Raw genomic sequence first — 21,390 nt, 5'->3', positions numbered from 1 at the left:
TACCCTGCGCCCTTGCTTATATCAGTCCCAGGGGCCACTAGTAGTAACGTGATCTGTTTCAGTACCCACAGCAGGGCGCTACCTTGTCCCAAGGGCCCTGTCTTGCTGGACAGTACCTTCAGTATCCACAACAGGGCGCTACCTGGTCCTAAGGTCCCCTTCTCAATGGACTGTACTCTTCCCGGACTTCTAAGCCTTTCTCTTGCAGGGTTCCCCACTTGCCTGTGTCGTCCTGCCGCCTCTGTAACTAGATCCTTTTCCTCGTGAGCCTTGGAGTTCTATCACCAGAAAACCTATCTTTCTTCCTTCACTTCCTCTTTTTGACTAATTAACATGTATTCCCTTTTCCCAGAATTCCACAGAACTCCTTCCCACTATCGGCAGTACTTCGAGTTAACTATCATACACCTGTCTCTGTTCTCTTGTTGCTGGGCAAAACTTAACCTTTCACCTACTTCTGTACAGGAGTGAAAAGGAAGACAGTGACATCTTGTGACCATTAGTACTGGAGCCCAAACGGAAATGAACACTTGTTACCACAAGAAATCATATCAGGCACAAAACATTATTCACATCCTACATATTCTATACGACAGTAGCATGGATCTCTTCAGGGGGGAACATTGCAGCTGGTCTGCCTCCTCACACTTTGATGGGTATGTTGAAATACATTGGACCTGTAACTGTTATTTCATTTGATGGTTATAGTCGGTAACACAAATTCTCAGTCATCCACATTGAGCTTTTATGTCGCAGCTCCCAATGGGAGTCCACGTTTCATGGAGTGTAATTGATGAGCATATTGCACTTATGTTAAAATAACACTTTTAGCAATCGCACAATGATCAAAGAGAGTACACAGCGGATCAACTAAAGTAATAAGTTTTAATTTAACAGATCAAGTGCTGGTTCTGCTACAAGTTGAAAAAAAAATTCTTGCATAATGACAATAACCTTTTGAATAACGATTACCTATCACTTTATTTCATGTCTGGTCCTTTACATTTGGAACAGATCAGTGGGAGTCTGTGTCCTGGGACTGTCACAGATCACTGAAAAAAACATTTTGTAAGGCCTCCTTCACATAAAACGCGTATGTGAAAAAACAGTACCAGTGTCATCAGTGTTTTCCATCAGTGTTTCATCTGTGTCTCCATTTTTACCATCAGTGTCATCATTAGTGTTTTTCACAGATGGATAAAGAAACAAATGACAAAGCTTCTCCTATACTTTGTAATGTTAAACGCGTACACCACATGGATTGTACACTGATGGCATCCATCTAATATATAAAGCTGAATGTATGTGCGTGTGTGTGCGTGCGTGCGTGCGTGTGTGTGCGTGTATGTCCGGGATTGGCATCTGCACCGTCGTAGCTACAGTCACAAAATTTGCACAGTCACACGTCTGGACCCCGAGAGCGTCATAGGCTATGTTATGAGGCGAAATTTTAACCCCGCACGTTCCAATTCACCAAACAATTTTGCCCCTATCTACATAATGGGGAAAAAGCGTGTGTGTGTGTTCGTGTGTGTGTGTGTGTGTGCCCACTCCATATAGCAACCAATCACTAAGCATCTTTCATTTCACCAGAGCTGTTTTTAAGAAGCTGAGCTGTGATTGGTTGCTATGAGCAACAGTTTTCCTTGTAGACAGTTGTGGTAACTGAGGCCTATTATTCTTATCATTTCTATGGTGTTATCGTCCTTCTGTAAAGCTGGAAATAACATAATTTATTACCGTGCCGACACAGACCACCCTCTGACACAGACTGCAGGGGGAGCCCAGTATCTAACAAGGATTAGACACACGGCCCAGCAGACTGTATCACACAGGATAGGATTAGATACACAGCTCAGCAGACAGTATCACACAGGATAGGATTAGATACACGGCTCAGCAGACTGTATCACACAGGATAGGATTAGATACACAGCTCAGCAGACTGTATCACACAGGAGAGGATCAGATGCACGGCTCAGCAGACAGTGTCACACAGGATAGGATTAGGTACACAGCTCAGCAGACAGTATCACACAGGATAGGATTAGATACACGGCTCAGCAGACAGTATCACACAGGATAGGATTAGGTACACAACTCAGCAGACTGTATCACACCGGATAGGATTAGATACACAGCTCAGCAGACTGTATCACACAGGATAGGATTCGGTACACAGCTCAGCAGACTGTATCACACAGGATAGGATTAGATACACGGCTCAGCAGATAGTATCACACAGGATAGGATTAGATACACGGCTCAGCAGACAGTGTCACACAGGATAGGATTAGGTACACAGCTCAGCAGACTGTATCACACAGGATAGGAGTAGATACACAGCTCAGCAGACTGTATCACACAGGAGAGGATTAGATGTATGGCTCAGCAGACAGTATCACATAGGATAGGATTAGATACACGGCTCAGCAGACAGTATCACACAGGATAGGATTAGATATACGGCTCAGCACACAGAATCACACAAGATAGGATTAGAGACACGGCTCAGCAGACTGTATCACACAATAGGATTAGATACACGACTCAGCAGACAGCAACACACAGGACAGGATTAGATACACGGCTCAGCAGACAGTATCACACAGGATAGGATTAGATACACAGCTCAGCAGACAGTAACACACGGGATAGAATTAGGTACACAGCTCAGCAGACAGTATCACACAGGACAGAAATAGATACACAGCTCAGCAAATGGTATAACACAGGATAGGATTAGATACACAGCTCAGCAACAGGATGTGCCAAAGGAGAGGACATTTTAATTCCAAGAATTCCACTCATTCCATCTGATTTGCCTTTGATTTTAAAGGCCTCCAGTTTCCACTTCGGCTGGATTTGCAATGTCCATTAACAAGGCTCAGGGACAGTCCTTGAAAATAGTAGGGATTGATTTGCAATCTCCATGCTTTTCTCATGGTCAACTTTACGTGGCCTGTTCAAGATTTGAAACTGCCAAAAATCTGTTCATCTTTGCCCCGGAAGGAAAAACCATAAATGTTGTTTATCCAAAAGGCTCTTGAATTAGTTGAAAATAAAATACTATCAATACTTAGGTAATCGCTTAGTTAATTTGTGTTGCAAATCTGTAGTGTTGAGTATATGATGTGAAATGGTTTTATGTGCAATATAATCATTGTAATTTGTTATAACTAACCACAGTTAGTTACTATGCCCGGGCAATGCCGGGCTCTTCAGCTAGTGTGCTATATTGTTTTAAACTGACCCATAGACTTGTATTGACCCTTGTCATCCGCGCGTTGCCAGAAAAAAAGGACAGGTCTCTATGTTGTAGTGTGGCGGTGTTCACACCGTGCAGTAATGACGCAGTGACCCAGTAAAGTTCAGCGCAAATGTCTTTATTTTTCAGAACTCACAAATGAAAAGCAAACAGAATCCTCTGGATCGCTGCCAGGGCATCAAAATAGTCCGTATCCGAGACCTGTTGCCGTGGGTGACTGCACCGCCGTGTCATGGTGAGGGGGCACCAGGCGTTCACTTCCTTTGGTTCTGTGTTGCTGGGTTTTAAATGGGATCTGTGGCCATGGGCCACTTTTAAGACCCAGCTGGAGGGAGTGAACCGACCCACCTACCATCCTGTAGTTCACTCCAAAAATAAAAGCCCATGCTGGGTTTTCTTAAATCTGCCTTGGCCAAATAGCTTGACCTAGTCCACACTTACCTTTATTCTGCACTGCAACCACAACTATGTCTGTGACTGCAATGCACTCCAGCAGCCTCAATACTCTTCTATGCTCATCCTGGGGGATACATACTGTTTGTCACATATAATTCCCCTGACTGCCTCACACATCCCCCCTCTGTTCAAACTTGTGGGCTTGAAACTTTGTCACCATACAGGGTGCCCGTGACAGGGCATCCTCATTTCCCTGCGACTTCCCCGCCCAATGTTCCACTGAAAAACTAAAATATTTTAGGGACAGGAACCATCTGGTGACCCGAGCATTCCTCTCCTTTGCATTGCTCATCCAGACGAGGGTTGAATGGACCACTACGAAACAAAATTGATGCCCAAGCAAATAGTAGCGTAGGGACTCTAAGGCCCACTTAATCGCCAAGCACTCCTTCTCTACTACGCTATAATTTTTCTCTGCTGGGGTAAGTTTCCTGCTCAAGTAGGTGACTGGATGTTCATCCCCGTTCACCTCTTGCAACAGTACCGCTCCTAGGCCTACCTCTGAGGCATCTGTTTGAACAATAAAGATTTTCTTGAAGTTGGGGCTGATGAGGATCGGCTGTCCACGCAACGCTGACTTCAGAGACTGGAATGCTTTCGCCGCTTGAGGGTTCCACCCGGCCATAACCAACTTCTTACCCTTTAACAGATCAGTTAAGGGTGTCGATCTCCCAGCAAAATTGGGTATAACTGGCAATAGTACTCATTGATGCCGAGGAACGCCCTCACCTGTTTTGTACTTAAAGGCTTGGGCCAGTTATGAATGGCTTCAATTTATTTATTTGGTGTTTGATAACCCAGTGGTCAATCATGTATCCAAAGTACCGGGCTTCCGTTAGCCCTATCACACATTTTCTTGGGTTCACCGTTAACCTGCGATTCTGAGAGAATCCTGGGACATGTGGGTATGCTAGTCAGTACTAAAGATGACAATAACATCTAAATATGCTGATGCGTACTTCTAATGAGGCTCTAACACTATGTCCATCAGCCTCTGGAATGTGGCTGGAGCCCCATGTAATCCAAAAGGCAAGGTGGCATAGTAATAGAGACCCTCTGGTGTTATAAAGGTGGTCTTTTCTTTTGTTGATTCTGTCAGTGGTACCTGCCAGTAACCTTTGGTAAGATCGAGTGTGGTGAAGTACTGGGTCTCACTCAGTCTCTCAATTAGCTCGTCCACCCGGGGCATTGGATAAAGGTCAAACTTTGACACCTCATTCAATTTCCGGAAGTCATTACAGAATCGTAATGACCTGTCTGGCTTCGGAATCAGTACAATGGTCTAGCCCACTCACTCACTCCAGGATTCCACGATGACTTATGCGTACCCTTACCCGTGGTTCAGTGACAATGTTATGCCGGGTCACCGAGGTCCAACCCGGCAGTTCTGAGAATACATCCATATTCTGTTGCACCAAAACCTGAGCCTCCCATCGCTGCTGTTTTGTCACAGCATCATATATCTTAACCTCACCCCCGGCCACGTCCTTGGCTGGTGACAGAGGGTTCTCTGATGGTACGACCCAGAGTCGCCTCCGTAACCAAACATCCCCGGTCCTTACAGACTTTTAGCAGGTTCACATGATACAGTTGTTCTGGATTTCTCTTTCTGGGCTGGTACACTCTGTAATTCACTTCCCCTCACCTTTTCCCGTATCTCATATGGCCCTTGCCACGTGGCCATGAGTTTACTCTCTGCTGTGGGCACTAGCACTAACACCTGATCCCCTTCTTTAAAGGACCTGACTGTGGCTCTTTTATTATACATGCGGCTCTGCGCTGCCTTGGCATTCATTAGATGCTCTTTTACTATGGGCATGACTGCCACAATCCGGTCCTGCATACTTGCCACGTGCTTGATTACAGTCTGATGAGGAGTTGGCTCCTGTTCCCACATTACCTTGGCTACGTCCAGCAACCCCCTAGGATGCCTACAGTACAATAGCTCAAAGGGGGAGAATCTCGGGGAAGCCTGTGGTACCTTGCGGACAGCGAACATCAATTAGGGCAGTAAGATGTCCCAATCCCTACCGTCCTTGGAGACCACTTTTCTCAGTATAGATTTAAGAGTCTGATTAAATCTCTCCACCAACCAGTTGGTCTGTGGGTGGTACACCAACGCGTGCAGCTGTTTAATCCAGAGCAGCTTACATAGCTCCCTTGTCACCTTGGACATAAAAGGAGTCCCCTGATCTGTAAGGATTTCCTTTGGTAGCCCAAGGCAACAAAACATTGCAAACAGCTTGTGGGCGATAAGTTTTTCCAAGGTATGACAAAGTGGTATCACCTCTAGGTAACGGGTGGCATAGTCCACTATGACCAGAATATGTTGATGCCACGTGCGGACTTCACTATAGGCCCCACCAGATCCATTGCAATTCACTAAAATGGTACCTCTATAATGGGTAGAGGCACCAATGGACTCCGGAAATTTGCAGTGGGTGTGGTAAGTTGACACTCGGGACATGACTCACAATACCTCTGCACCTTGGCATAAATCCCTGGCCAAAAGAGCCGAAGCAGTATACGTTCTTGAGTTTTCTTTACCCCTTAGTGTCCTCGCAGCATGTCTATGTGTGCCATCTCTAGCACTGCCCGATGGCACGACTGGGGCACCACCAGCTGTTCCACCACTTTATCCTGGATTTTATCTACCCTATATAACAAATCCTGGTGGACCGCCATGTGGGAAAAAATGCTTCTGCACCCGGTTGCTGTGGCACCCCATTTATTTCTACCACCCTTTCTTGTGCCCGGGCCAGAGTGGGATCCTGGAGCCGAGCAGTCCCAAATGTAACAGTGGACACTTCCAGCTCGGAGATCGACGGTGTCTCCTTGACCTCTCCTGCCAATATCTCTAGGGTAAACCTATTGGGGTTACACTCTGTCCCTAGGTTGGCGACCCCTATGACAGGTATCTGTGACTTGGGATCTTTGGGTTTCGGGCCCGGAATGACATTTATCCTGAGAGGGTTAGCTCTGTTCTCCCACAGGGACCAAAACAGAGGCAAGCCTCTTCCCAAAACAGCCCCATAAGGAAGGGTCTTCACCACTCCCACCACATGTTTCATCTCTCCACACAGAGTGGAAAAAAAACCCTCTGCTGTCAGGTATTCTCGGAGGTCCCCACTTTCCAACCATTGGGGTTGTCCCCGGCAACTAGTGACCCATGCACCAGAGTCCACGGACCTCCCTGAGTCCAAGAGAGCCTCTGTTTGGTACCCGTTGATGCATACCTGGCACAGTTGCGGTTCGCTGCATGCTGTGAATGTAGATGCGGAGCAGACTGACTGAGCGTACATCGAGACTCTGCACATACACCTACAGTCCATAGGTTCAGCCATCAGGGGGCAGTTGGCAGCCGCATGTTTAGACCCTTGGCATCACCAGCACCTGATAGTGGAGGCACCGTTAGTCTTTGAGATCATTTTGGGGGAAACTGGTCTCCTGCCATTATCACTCCGGGGTACCCCCTCAGTATGAACTCAGGGCTGATTGTCCCCAGCAAGGGAACGTGACCCTTTTCCCAGCTCCTGGCCTTCCAGTGTCTGGCATGACAGACGCAATGGGGCAGAGTCTCGTATAAAGTCCTGAGTGGGTATGTACGGCTCAATCAGTTCAGCCACTGGGTCTAGAGTGCCCAGGTCCCCTTGCTCCACCCAACTCTGTATGGATGCTGGCAAAGCTGTCACCAGCCGGTTGACCACCACCCTCTAAACCATCTGGGCTGGAGTCAAGGTCTCAGGTTGAAGCCACTTTTCACTAGCTGCAGTAAATCACAAACCTGAGACCGAGTGCGCTGGGCCTCCACAAAAGTCCATGAAATCACCCGTTGGGCTCTCACATAGGTATTAACCCCCAGTCGGGCAAGGATCTCACCTTTTAGCTTTGCATAGTCCTGGGCGTCCTCCTGACTGAGGTATACCTTTAGCGTGTCATCCCTCATGAACAGAGCCACCAGTTCGGCTCTTTGAGAAGTTGGCAGGTTCACCCGCTTCATGGTGCACTCATAGATGACGAGGAAAGCTTCCAGGTCATCTTCCGGACTCAGCTTCCTCAAAGCGGAACAGACTTTGTCCCGGGCCTCACGACGTTTCAGGGCTGGTGATGGAGGTGCATCACGCAGGATCGCAATTTGCTGCAGCAACAGGTTATTTGTTTGTTGTTGTTGTTGCTGTGTGAGGACCAACAGCCCCAGGATTTCCTCCAACTTGTCCTCAGGCATGGGTTACAGTGTGGCAGGCCTAATGACAGACATGCAGCTGGCATTGGGGTATGCCTCAGTTCATAGCCGCATTCTTCACCATATTGTAGTGTGGCAATGAGTCAGTGACCCAGTAAAGTTCAACACAGATGTCTTTATTGTCCAAAACTCACAAATGAAAAGTAAACGGTATCCTCGGGATCGCAGCCGGGGCGTCAATAGTCCGTATCCGAGACCGGTTGCCGTTTACAACTGCACCACCGTGTCATACTGAAAGGGCTCCAGGCGTTTGCTTCCCTCGACTCTGTGTTGACTTCACACACAAGACGGATGTTGCAGAGCCACCTACTCTGCAGCTTGAAAACCAACACTGACACATCCAACCCTTTGCTGCAGGGTTTTAAATGGGATCTGTGGCCATGGGCCACTTGTAAGAGTTGGCTGGAGGGAGTGAACCGCACCACTATCTTTTTGTAGCTCACTTCAAAAATAAAAGCCCATGACGGGTTTTCTTAAATATGCCTTGGCCAAATAGTTGACCAAGTCCACACTTTTATTCTGCACTGCAGCCCCAGCTATGTCTGTGACTGCAATGCACTCCAGCAGCCTCAATACACTTCTATGTGCATCCTGGGGGATACATACTGTCCCTCACATATAATTCCCCTCACTGCCTCACAATGTGATTTGCATGAACACACTGTCTGTGTAAAGACATGGACATGTGCACCATAGTTTATAATGGGTACATGTGGTATCAGTGAAAAAAACAATATCACACATATTGGAAACACGAATGTGTGAAGGAGGTCTGAGTATGTTGTGCTGCTGGCATAAGAATTGAGCTCCTGCATGGGTAGACTCCATAGAAAGCTTATGGCTCTACACTCCACTCTGTGTGCACGCTCATAGACTTTCTGTTAAGCCAGGTTCAGATGGCCATATTTTAAGGTCAATTTATGGGCTATCTGTTAGTCTCCTATCATGAATTACAGGCTCTGAGTTTGTTTTGAGAGACCTGCGCTCACTCTGGACATGTGTCTGATCGCTGAGCGCTTTTGTCTTCTAAGCGAAGAGCTGCAGAGTGGTATTTTGATTCATGAATTGGGTCTCAGAACCCGGCCCCCAACTATCTGCTGGATGTTAGGAAGAGATTTAATGATAAATCTATAGGAACGTTTTAAATTGTAGAAAGACAGAGAGAGTCTGTGAGCTCCTGAATGTAAGTTTATGCGAAATATTCCATGTGAATTCAGTCACCAGTTTTAAAAAATCAGGTTTATGTCCACTAAAAATCTCCTCTGAAGTTTTGCAGAAAAGTTGGATCCAAGTTATAGACCCATCTAAAAGTGAATGGCCAGTCTTTTAGTGTGTTGCTTCCAAATTCAGATGATTTGCTATTAGTGATAAGGTGTTATCCTGCCATGCTTGTGTGGTAATAGAGTATCTTCGGCATGCTCGAATATTATGTTCAGGTCGCTGCAGCTGTTCGACAGCCACAATACATGAGGGGATTCCCTGTTTGTTAGGCTATCCCTGCATCTGTTGGGGCTGTCGAACAGCAGCAAGACATGTAGGTGTAGCAACTCGAACATAGTATTTGAGCACGCTGAAGACATTCGGTTAGCACAAGAGCATGCTAGGATATCACCTTATCCAAGCATGTTCGCTCATCACTACTACACACATTCTACTCCAATGACCTCCAAAAGCTGAATGAGTTATTGAAATATGACGCATACTTGAATTTGACTTATGTGAAAATCACTGGACAGTTAATAATGTCAAAAAGAAAACTGCACTTCCTATGTACTTCAATATGGCTGCCTACCTTGTTGCATGAGGATATGGCAACATTATTTGACATAGTTCTCATATCACTTCTCACCAGTAGGGAAGAGTCTGTGTTGTGAATTAGACTTTTTGGCTCCCTCTTGTGGTTACTAGTGATATGACTCTGGGATTTTCTTCCCTCAGTTTGCACCCAGCTGGGTCGTTAGTTCAGGGGTGTTGCTATATAAACCTCCTGGAACCTTAGTCCAGTGCCTGGCATCATTGTAATCAGACACATTCTGTTTGCTCCTATCTGCTGGTCCTGGTTCGTGCAAAATTAAGCTAAGTCCTGCTTCTTTGTTTTTTGGGTTATTTGCTTGCTCTCATTTTTGTCCAGCTTGTACTTAATGTGATTCCTGATCTTGCTGGAAGCTCTAGAAGGCTGGTGTTCTCCCCCCGGGCCGTTAGACGGTTCGGGGGTTCTTGAATTTCCAGTGTGGATATTTTTGATAGGGTTTTTGCTGACCATATAAGTTATCTTTCTATATTCTGCTAATAGCTAGTGGGCCTTTCTTTGCTAAATACCTAGCTCATTCTTATGTTTGTCTTTTCCTCTTACCTCACCGTTATTATTTGTTGGGGGCTTGTATCCAACTTTTGGGGGCTATTCTCTGGAGGCAAGGAAGGTCTTTCTTTTCCCTTCTAGGGTTAGCTAGTTCTCCGGCTGGCGCGAGACGTCTAGAACCAACGTAGGAACGTTCCCCGGCTGCTGTTATTTGTGGTGCTAGGATTAGATATATGGTCAGCCCAGTTACCACTGCCCTATGAGCTGGTTTTTTTAGTTTGCAGATTTAGAAATTATTTCTGAGACCCTCTGCCATTGGGGTCATAACAAGTCTGTATATCTGGATGACATTTTTTTGTGATGATTTACAGAAATTTACCAAAACGACACAGTACTTTATTAGCACAAAGAAGCAGAGTTGAAAAAATTGAAGCAAAAGAAAGCATGTTCCTTGGGTACATAATAGCAAGAATAATGATGAAACCTCAGATAAATAGAATTGAGGCTAGTCTAAATTAGCCACAACCACAAAGTGAGAACTTTTTTATGAGTTGTGGAATATTTCCAGACCAGATTTCTACAGCACAAGTGAGATAAGGTCAGATAGGACAGTGAGGGTGAATTACATCTCCAGAGATTAGTCCTGTGTAAACAGCAAGCTTTAGTCATGTCAGATTTTATAAAGCAGTGCACTGTCCAAGTGGATGCTTCTGACTTGGGGGGCAATGTGCAATCCTTTGATAAGAAGTTGGTGGAGGTGATGGACATCCTTTTATATATCTAAGCATATATTTTACACCTACTGAGAAAAATGACAGCATTGTCGAAAATTAATACTTGGCAATATACCGAACCCTTGAGTCCGTGAGACACTTGTAGGGTTACCGTTTCAGGTTGATTAGAGACTACTCCAGTCTTACATGGATCTATCAAGCTAAAGAGAGAAAAGCAAACTTCCCAGGGTGATTTCTTACTTTGCAAAATTTAAAATCAACTTAGAACCAGAGATCAGAAAAGCTTCAATGGAAACCGATGGTCTGTCAACGAAGTCTTAGAATATATTTTTGAGAATCTTGTCATGTGTCCCCAAGGAATGTTTAGTATTCTGGAGGAGCCATTTCTGATACCACGGTGACACTGAAGAGATGAATGGCTAACAATGTAATCACTTGTGCATCATATTCAGTTCACTTCTCTGGAGTGGGATTTACGGTACATGAGAAGTTGCGCATCTCAGGTCATGCAATGGTTACATCATGCAATCTGCGTTATCTTGCTAGGATTGCTCAGCTGAAGTCTTGGTGAGGAACTAGCCTTTCACAGTGTTATAGGCAATGACATTTATTTACTTTCTAATATTTCAAGTCTTTTATGTTATTTTGATTGGTGTGTAAAACAGTCCTGCAGAGATTAGTACAGCACAAGTAACCCTCATTAGTTACACTGGTTTATTATATTTTTAGATACAATTATGAAGTAGAAATATCACTAGAGCTCACAGACAAAAGAAGACATAGCATGTAGTATTTTTTTAAATAAATGTAATTGGCAACTGCATTCCTACAACTGCAAATTGCAAAGCACTGCTCTTCCTAAACTTGAGCTGGAGCATTAAAGAAAACCTGTCACCAAGTTTTCTCAATATAAACTACAACCTGTAATGCCTCTTTTACGGTAGTCTAGAAAGATGTATATAAGTTCCCAACCTGTCATGAATCCCCAATGGCTAGGGATAGCACAGGATGAGCAAAGTATAATAAATATCGGACGAGCTCTAGGGTGATGGAACCTGGGCTGACCGCTGCCCTAAGCCTGACAAACGCAACTAGAGATAGCCAGGGAGCGTGCCTACGTTGGTTCTAGACGCCACGCACCAGCCTAAGAGCTAACTAGTACTGCAGAGAAAACAAAGACCTCACTTGCCTCCAGAGGAATTAACCCCAAAGATATAGTTGCCCCCCACATGTATTGACGGTGAAATGAGAGGAAGGCACACACATAGAGATGATGTATATAGCTTTAGCAAATAGAGGCCCGCTGAAAACTAGAAAGCAGAATGACACAAAAGGGGACTGAGCGGTCAGCAAAAAACCCTAATCAAAAAACCATCCTGAGATTACAAGAACCCATGTGCCAACTCATGGCACATGGGGAGAACCTCAGTCCACTAGAGCAACCAGCTAACAAAGAGACATTCAAAGCAAGCTGGACAAAAAAACCAAACAACTGAAAATCAGCACTTAGCTTATCCTGAAAGATCTGGGAGCAGGTAGGCAGGAACCAAACAGAGCACATCTGAACACATTGATAGCCGGCAAGGGAAATGACAGAGAGGCCAGGTAAAATAGGAAACACCCAGCCTCTGATGGACAGATGGAAACCAAAGGCCGCAACCCACCAAAGTCACCCAGTACCAGCAGTAACCACCAGAGGGAGCCCGCAAACAGAATCCACAACACCAACCCCCTCCGTGCAGCCCAAATAATACCTGTTATGATCCCCCATATGCTCGTTCCGGTCCAATGGGCATTGCTGCTATTGCTTTGGTGCCTCCTATCTTGTTGCATTCGTCGTCCTCCTTCTGGCTTTATGTGGATGAGGCATCCTATGTCATTCACACAGTGTCCCCTAAATGTGTTCCTGTGGAGGCAAACTTAGCTCTGTCCTGCTGAGTGCAGAGAAAAGCACCTAAGGTGCATGTGCCTGGTGAGGCCAAAGAGCACCGATGACCTGGAAGTAAAGCCGGTGCATGCGCATTACAATACCATCGGCAGGGCCAGCGAAGTACGCCTGCACAGGAGCATGATTAGGGACAGGAGGACGGCAAGTGCAATGAGACAGGAGGCACCAAGAAAAACTAGTGATGCCCAGACGGTGGGGGTTATGCAGAGGGGATTGGGCACTTATATACAACTTGCAACACTACTGTAAAAGACCCATTAAAGTTGGTGACCATAGTTTATATTGGGAAAACCTGGTGACAGGTTCCCTTTACAGAGGGTCTTTCACCAAACTTTTCATGTTAATCTGGACACAGGATTTAACAACTGTTGAAATGTGGAATAACACTTTTTTATTTTGTTTTTAATTTCGTCTCTCATTTCCGGAGATATTAGCAATCAAAGTATTTGCCCTCTAATGAATTCATTTTCGTTAAATCTAAGTGGGTGTTATCAGAGTTTTCATTGTAGGCGTGTACTTCTTCTACCTGTATGATACTGACCAATCATAAGCAGGAAGCAACATTCAAAGGAAAGAAGAACACGCCCCCACCATAGTTCAGAGGAGATTTATCAGTGCGTGAGATGTAACTTAAAATATATATAGGCGGTACTACTTGCCAACTAAGGGTTCGCATTAGGGAGAAAATCTATGACATAGACAACCATGAAAACTCTCATAAGAGAATCTCTCAAGCATCAATGCATTTAATTGAAAAACATCATAGTGACATCAGGGATAATGGTATTCACTAGTATTAGAGGGGAAACACAGAGGCTGCTTTGAAAAGACGCGAAGCTTGGTGGATATTTAATTTGAATACAATCTTGGTCTGAATCTTAGAAAGGATATTCTGCTCCATTATTAGTTATTCATATTTTCCTTCAAATTTGGTGAAGGATTGAATGGATTTGCACCATGATGTTCCTATTCTTCCCATTGTTTGTGTCACATTGAGGTAAAACGGTTTATGGTTAATAGATATATTATAATAACAAGAAAGTATTTAGGAAAATATTATTAAAAATTTCCGTAAACATATATGCTACTGCAACAGCAATAAGATCATAAAATGTAAAATACAATACACTATATACCCGGCATTTTGCATATATCCTGTATATATATTGTATATATAATGCATTTTTATATGTTTTGTTTTTTGTACAATTATCGCACAATGTTGTATATATGATGCATTTTTGTATTTTGTTTTGTATATTTATCTATTTTATTGTATGTGCATCATATATTTTGTATATTTTTTACATTATATGTCACCTGTTCTTATCAGTATTCTCATAGGTTTTGTTTTCTTTGCATGTGAAGGGGTTTATCTGATTAACTGTTAATTAGGCATCAAATGTCAAAACAGGATTCTGCCCTATATATGTTACAACCCTTCCTACTGTATGGTAACATGATTAACCCCTTAATGACAGCTAATACGTCTTTTAACTGACCTGAGATATAAGAGAATAGCCTCCCCATACAGGTGACAATCCCGCAGCTGTCAGTTGTGCACTATAGCTGACAATTTGCTGTATCAGCCACGATCAGTATTGGCACCGTACATATCTGTTTAACCCCTTAGATGCTGCTGTCAATAGTGACTACATCATTATAAATGGTTAACAGAGTGTGGGGGCTTCCTCTTTATCCCAATTGGTGCCCTCAGATCATGATTGTGTGGTCCTGATGTTTGCGATGGCAATTCACGACCAAATGGTGGCCTTAGAGTGTCGGCTGTTGTAACCTGTTCATAAGTTAGCGGCATTTAGGTGGTAAAAATACACATTTTCATTTCTGTCATACCACTTTGCATTAATTCCTGTAAAGCACCTGAAGGGTTAATAAACTACCTGACAGCAGTTTTCAGTATGTCAGGGGGTGCTCTTTTTAAAATGGTATCACATTTGGGGGTTTCCCAATATATGAGACCCCTAAAGTCACTTCAAACATGGATAGTTCCCAAAAAAAATAAATGTTGGAAATTTCCTTGAAAAAATGAAAAATTGCTGCTACATTTTTAAACCTCCTAAAATGCTAACAAAATAAAATAACATTTTACAAATGGTGCTGATGTAAAGCCGACATGTGGAAATGTTATTTATTAATGGTTTGCTATGGTATGACCATCTGGATTAAAGGGATAATCATTCAAACTTTGAAAATTGCTAATTTTTTAACATTTTTCTAAAATTTTTGATATTTTTTATAAATAAACACAAAACATATTGACCTAAATTCACTATTATCATAAAGTATTATGTGTCACGAAAAAACAGTCTCAAAATCACTGGGATTTGTTGAAGCGTTGCAGAGTTATTACCACATAAATTGACACTGGTCAGATTTAAAAAATTTGGCTCCGTCACTAAGGGGTTAACTCCTTAACACCCAATGACGTGCAGTGCCTGTAATAGGGCACCTCCCCCTGTTTGGTGCAGACTTCAGCGCTAAGGTCACACCTTTTCCGGCACATGACAGCTCATCTGATCAGCTGACATGTGCCCCTAACAACCGCTTGGGGAATCGCGATCCACCTGTGGCTGTTAACATGTTTAATGCCACTATAAATCTCTGACTGCAACATTTAACATGCACCCCCGGAAGCGCGTTGCAAACCACGCCTATCGGGCACCCGTGTGAACTGACCGCAGGTCGCTGATGGGTTGGCATGACAACCCAGGGTCTGCAGGAGACCCCTGTGATTGTCATGGCTGGATAGCTATGAGCGGCCACCCTGTGGTTGGCGCTCATAGCAAGTGAACATTTCTGCTACACAGAGCACAGATCATCTCAACACAGGAACATTTTATTTAAACGCATCCAATTCTGGAAATTATTATTATTACAATATCAATTGATTAAAATGAACTTTTGCTCGAGTGGAAACCCCTTAAGGGTTTTACTACCTGAAACTAGTTGTTTTATCTACAAACATGGCATTTTAATTTCATCGACTGAAGTGTTTCTATTCAAACCAATAAACCAATACAGAAGAGTGTTGTATTTCCTTGGAGCTGGATTTTTCTTTCTTTGCAAGTCCAAGGCACGGATGCTTCCTTTGCTCTGGTTCTTCAGTACATGCGGGTGAGCTGGATTCTATCTTCCCCTGACTAAATAATATAGCTGGCATTAAATCACTGGCACATCAGGGCAACAAGAACTGAACTTCATGTGACTGAGCCCAATGCCAGTAAATATTGGGAATAGGACAACTGGTTTAATGTTTTACATTGAGAACTCATTACCCATTTGGATTACAACGCATAGAACATTTTCTAGCAATAACAAAAAGCAAAAGCATTAATTACAGGCTTGCAAAAGAACCATATTCTTATATTCTACTTATATGATCTTATTGGCTCCTATTGAGTCTACTTTTGGCAGACTGACCATTCCGCTATCGAGGTGGTGCCCAAGGACCCACAGCAGCCAAGGGTGTAACATCCATACTGGCTGGCCATGCAACCCTATGAGGTGGAGGGGGGAAGTGATGATGAATGGAATCTGTAGCCCAATTATTCTCCAGTCATCTGGGATCTTTGGGATACAGATACAGCTAAATATAAAAGGTGGAGGAGAGAGCCAACCTCAACCATTAAAAAGTTCCTAAACAGTCCTGCCCAGCACTTCTGGGCCAATACATATAGGAGCTCTCACAGGAGCATCAGCCTAGGGCTTGCTTGCCTCTACACAACACAGACCACAAAAAAAACTGGCTGGACATTTATTTCCCCAGCCACACTCTTGAGGTGGAGATATGGTGAGTAGGCGTCTCGCCCATCTCTTTACCTACTCACCTAATAACCTGCCCATAACATGGCCGCTTAACCCCTTCAGCACATATCATGCTGAAAAGACACTTATGGGTTTCTAGATCACGGAGGAAAGCAATCTCCGTGACACATACTGTATCTCCCCTCATATACAGTGCCAGTGACCCTGTCACATTACATAATGAGCTTTTATGGCCAAACATCACAAACAAAATAAGTGCAGGGCCTAATGCCGTGTGGATTTTCTAAGACTCAAATTTTATAAATAAAAGTGACCTTAAAGATAATACCAATGATATATGCTGAGCATTTAAAATACAGGTGTAAAAATATCTAAGCCTGTGTAAATAATTCCATTGATCAATACTAGATATGTTAATACGGTATATACTTACCTTGTAGTGTTTTCACGTCCTGTTCTGTCCAGATGTGTCCGGATCCCAGAATTCCAAGCGGCGGAAGTTAATTGACCGTCATATTGGGACACCCAAGTGATGGGTGTCTCAATACTGAAATTGCTGGTGGTACCAGCCTCTTCCGTGGTACCACCAGCGGAACACCGTCGCACCACACACATTACGCACCACACACACAAACTGTATATGCTGTACGCACCACACACTGTATACACCGTGCGCAGCCTCTTGCGCCGTACCACTAGCAAAACACATTAGCGAACGCACCTCTGCCGGGATCAAATTATTCAATGACCGCCGCCATCTTTGTACAGGAGGAGCGCATGTGCAGTTTTAATGTGACCGCCGCTATCTGCCTGCACAAAGATGGCGGTGGTCTGATTTACTGCGCCTGCGCAAATTCCGCGCAGGCGCAGTGAATCATTCGGCTGATCCCGGTGGCAGATGCGTGACGTGTCTACAGGCAGAGGAAGCCAGTCACATTATAGGGGTTTTCCCACGAACGAAAGTTCATTTTAAAAATTGTCTGTGTCTGACCGTTGACGGAGCATATCACATCTCCTTGGCAGGGGAGGAAGCTAAAGACAATACTGACATTACAGCAGGGGATCACAGAGGATTAATTTTGTCAGGTAAAATATTTCACTGACTGTTTTTAAACAATATTTTACCTCACAAAATGTATCCTCTGCGATCTCCTGCTGTAATATCAGTATTGTCTTTTGCTTCCTCCCCTGCCCAGGAGCGCGATCTCCTGCTGTAATATCAGTATTGTCTTTTGCTTCCTCCCCTGCCCAGGAGCTGTGGTATGTTCTGCACACGGTCAGACACAGACAATTTTTAAAATGAACTTTTGTTCATGAGAAAACCCCTTTAAAAAGCAAATATCAACACCAACATGGCTCCTCCTAAAAAGTATGCCAATGACAATGAAAGGAAAGCAGCAAAGGCGCAACGTCGAAGACAACAACGGGCAAATTAGACTCTTGTAGAGCAACAGCATCGCTGGGACAAAAACAATGCATATAGCACATTGGGTAGACAGGTCAAAGAAGAGAGCACAGAAGGGAGAAATCAGCACCTGAGGAAAGAGAGTGGATAGGTGGGTGAGCACGTGGGGGGAGATATTCTCAACGCTGCAAAGCCTGCCTCCATCGTGACATTACCACCCTCCTGATGCAATAGCAATCGGGCCTCCATCTAGTTTCCATATAGTGAGCAAATACAGACTCAGAATAGGCTTATGTGAAAAAAGCCACAAGAGAAAATATGCAACTAAATATACTATTTGGTAATTGAATATAATAATGAATAATGACGAGCTGTTAGTATTAGTATAAGTTTAGCAATATTCTTAGTTTTAGTAGTAGAAACTGTACCTATTAGTGAGAGAACGTGCTCGGATAAGGTGTCATCCACTTATGCCCAGGTGCTAATCGAGCGTCTTGATAGTGCTCGAAAAATATGTTCGAATCCTCGCAGCTGCATGTCTCACAGCTGTTCGACACCAGCAACACATGCATAGATTTCCTGTTTGTTAGGCAATCCCTGCATGTGTTGTGGCTGTCTAACAGCCGTGAGACATGCAGTCGCAAGAAATTGAACATATTTTTAGAGCACACAGAAGACACTCTGTTAGCACCTGATCAAGCTCAGATAACACCTTATCCGAGCACGTTGGCTCATCACTGGTACCTATGTAAATGCAGCTATGAGTGCAACAAATGAGGTTTTGTCATATGGAAGATAATTTAAAACATATGAACAAAATATTTTGCTACTTATTTGCTACTTGTAAGTATACAACACAGATTATAATCTAAACTATACCCAAGAAACCTGGCATTTCATTCATCTACACAGTTTCCTTCTAGCGTATAGTAAAAATAAGGCTAGTTTTAGAGTGCTCAATCTATATATACCGCGGTAAATCCCAAATACACAAGCACCTCTCACCTCATGTATCGTCTGCGGCTCCCTTGTAGAGTAGTCTGGATGGGCACACTGAATGACTGCCTCTGTGCCACTGGTGCCAACCACATCTGTTCTCTGAACAATGCCATCAAAACAGAGTAAGCAACACGTAGAAGTAGCTAAATCCATGTCCTGACCTTCAGTTCTGAGTAATTCCCATTGCACCTCTAGCATGTGAACCACCAGAGACCTTCTGCAAGTACTAACCGGTTTCCATCCTAGCACATCTCAGATTAATATTCTTGAGCATGAAAGTACAAAGTAGATTAACAACCTCCTTGGTGCCAAAGAAGAGTTTGTCTCTTGTGAAGTTATCATCAGGCATGTAATTAATGCTTGTGTCATTCGAAAGCATATTTTATCACTTGGGTCCTTCTACATCAGCGACTGCCATGTTTCTATAGAAACACTTATTCCACTGGGAAGTTTTCGTGTCTCAAGAGCTCAGTGCAGACTGTAAGGGAAGGACCCAACTTCTTGTACAGCTGCCTCATGTACAGTGTCATAGAAATCACATATGTCTATGCCAGAGCTTCAGTTCTAGGCAACATATACAAGTAAGGAGAAGCTCATATGTAAGTATAGAGTAAACTGGAGAAAAATTATCCTAAACCTAGGAAAATAGATGCATAGTAAAGAGGTAACCCCGAGATGGAAATGTATTCATATATTTGTAGAACAATGCAAAGCAGAACAATACAAAGCAGAACTCAGAGAAAATGTGCTCCAGGATTATTTCATGAAAAATACAAGTAATTACTAGAAGAGTCACGACAAGGGAGCCGACAGCACCTTTCTATTATCTCATAGCTTAAAGCGACAGTATTAATAAAAAGCAAGAAACACCAGCTCGTTTCCAAGGAGGGGAGAAATCCAAGTTGTTTGTACTCTTATATAAATGTTGTGTTCGCTAGGTTCATCTTAGTAAATACCGTTTTCTGTGAACCCAAGTATTGTGTCTTCTATGCTTACCCACCAAAAGCATCTTTTTCACAAAAGATGAGCCAATGCTTCTGTAATGAGTATTTTGGTATTCACACCCCTGGGGTATACAGCTTAGCGCAGAAAATTCGAGTCCTCCTGTAGACATGCCGGCCAAGGAACTTTTCCACTTGCAACAAAGTGTTGAAAAATGAGCACAAATGCAAATAATACAATGTGTGTACCGGTCTCCTTGAGATTATACAGAAGAATGATACTGATTTTACTTTATTAAATCTTACTTTTCCTCTCTAGATAAGAAGATAACACTGAGAAAAAATATTGGCTATATGATGAAATCTGTCCTTTATGTGCAATGGGTGACCTAACTGCCAGAAAAACAGTTGATCGGCACATCCAAAAAAATAGAGAAAATCTTCACATTTCATTCCATATGTTTCAAAAAATTAAAACCCACATGATGGTGATAGAAAAAAACACTCTTATGCATTTCTGACGCTGTGTACGTCCTTAGTCATAGAGAATGCTAAGGGTACACACAGTGCCAGAAATGCATTAGGCCTCTTTCCCACGTCCGTGTCTCTGGAACGTGTGGTGGCAGTTTTCACACGTACCGGAGACACGTACACATGTAGACCCATTCACATGTCAGTGTGTTTTCACAGACCGTGTGTCTGTGGGCAAAACACGATGACATGTCCTTTTTTACCGTCAGCACGGACGGCAAAACGTCTAGCACGTGCACATGGAAAACACACATTGATGTCCTCCATGTAACACACATCAGCACTGGGGAAGAAGTGCTACAGTAAGCGCTGTCCCCCGGTGGCTGGTGCTGAAATCGGCTATCATCATTCTCCCCTGCTCTGCTGGCGAGCAGAGGAGAATGATGAGCGTTATATTAAAGTCTGAACGACAGCAGGTGGGGACTTTTGGGACTCATACCCTCTTCATCCGCAACCTGTTGCCGCTAATAACAGTGACAGTAGATGCGGATGATCAGGGTATTCCACAACCGCTGGCTGCAATCTAAGGAAATAAATGAATTAAAAACCTGACGTGGGTTCCCCCCTATTTTTTTAACCCCTTTCTGACCTCAGACGGGATAGTACGTCCGAGGTCAGATACCCCGCTTTGATGCAGGGCTCCGGCGGTGAGCCCGCATCAAAGCCGGGACATGTCAGCTGTTTTGAACAGCTGACATGTGCCCGCTATAGCGGCGGGTGAAATCGCGATTCACCCACCGCTATTAACTAGTTAAATGCCGCTGTCAAACGCTGACAGCG

General features: G+C 43.9%; 1 protein-coding gene across 3 annotated transcripts in view; it reads right to left on the bottom strand.

The window, feature by feature from the left end:
- The window catches only part of KCNMB3 (potassium calcium-activated channel subfamily M regulatory beta subunit 3), a 77,334-nt gene that overhangs the window by 11,675 nt on the left and 44,269 nt on the right, over positions 1-21,390 (bottom strand). The window contains exon 1 of one of the 3 annotated variants that reach the window (XM_077290486.1): positions 19,145-19,372. The exons of the other annotated variants lie outside the window; for them this stretch is intronic. Coding sequence (XP_077146601.1) covers positions 19,145-19,251 — 107 coding nt within the window. The 5' untranslated portion in view covers positions 19,252-19,372. Of the gene's footprint in view, positions 1-19,144; positions 19,373-21,390 lie in introns of those variants that run through there. 3 annotated transcript variants of the gene reach the window in all.

The sequence above is a fragment of the Ranitomeya variabilis genome, chromosome 2 (genome assembly GCF_051348905.1).
Source record: "Ranitomeya variabilis isolate aRanVar5 chromosome 2, aRanVar5.hap1, whole genome shotgun sequence".
Taxonomy (NCBI): domain Eukaryota; kingdom Metazoa; phylum Chordata; class Amphibia; order Anura; family Dendrobatidae; genus Ranitomeya; species Ranitomeya variabilis.
The sequence above is the reverse complement of the archived record's forward strand: the minus strand, read 5'-3'. Positions and strand labels throughout refer to the sequence as shown.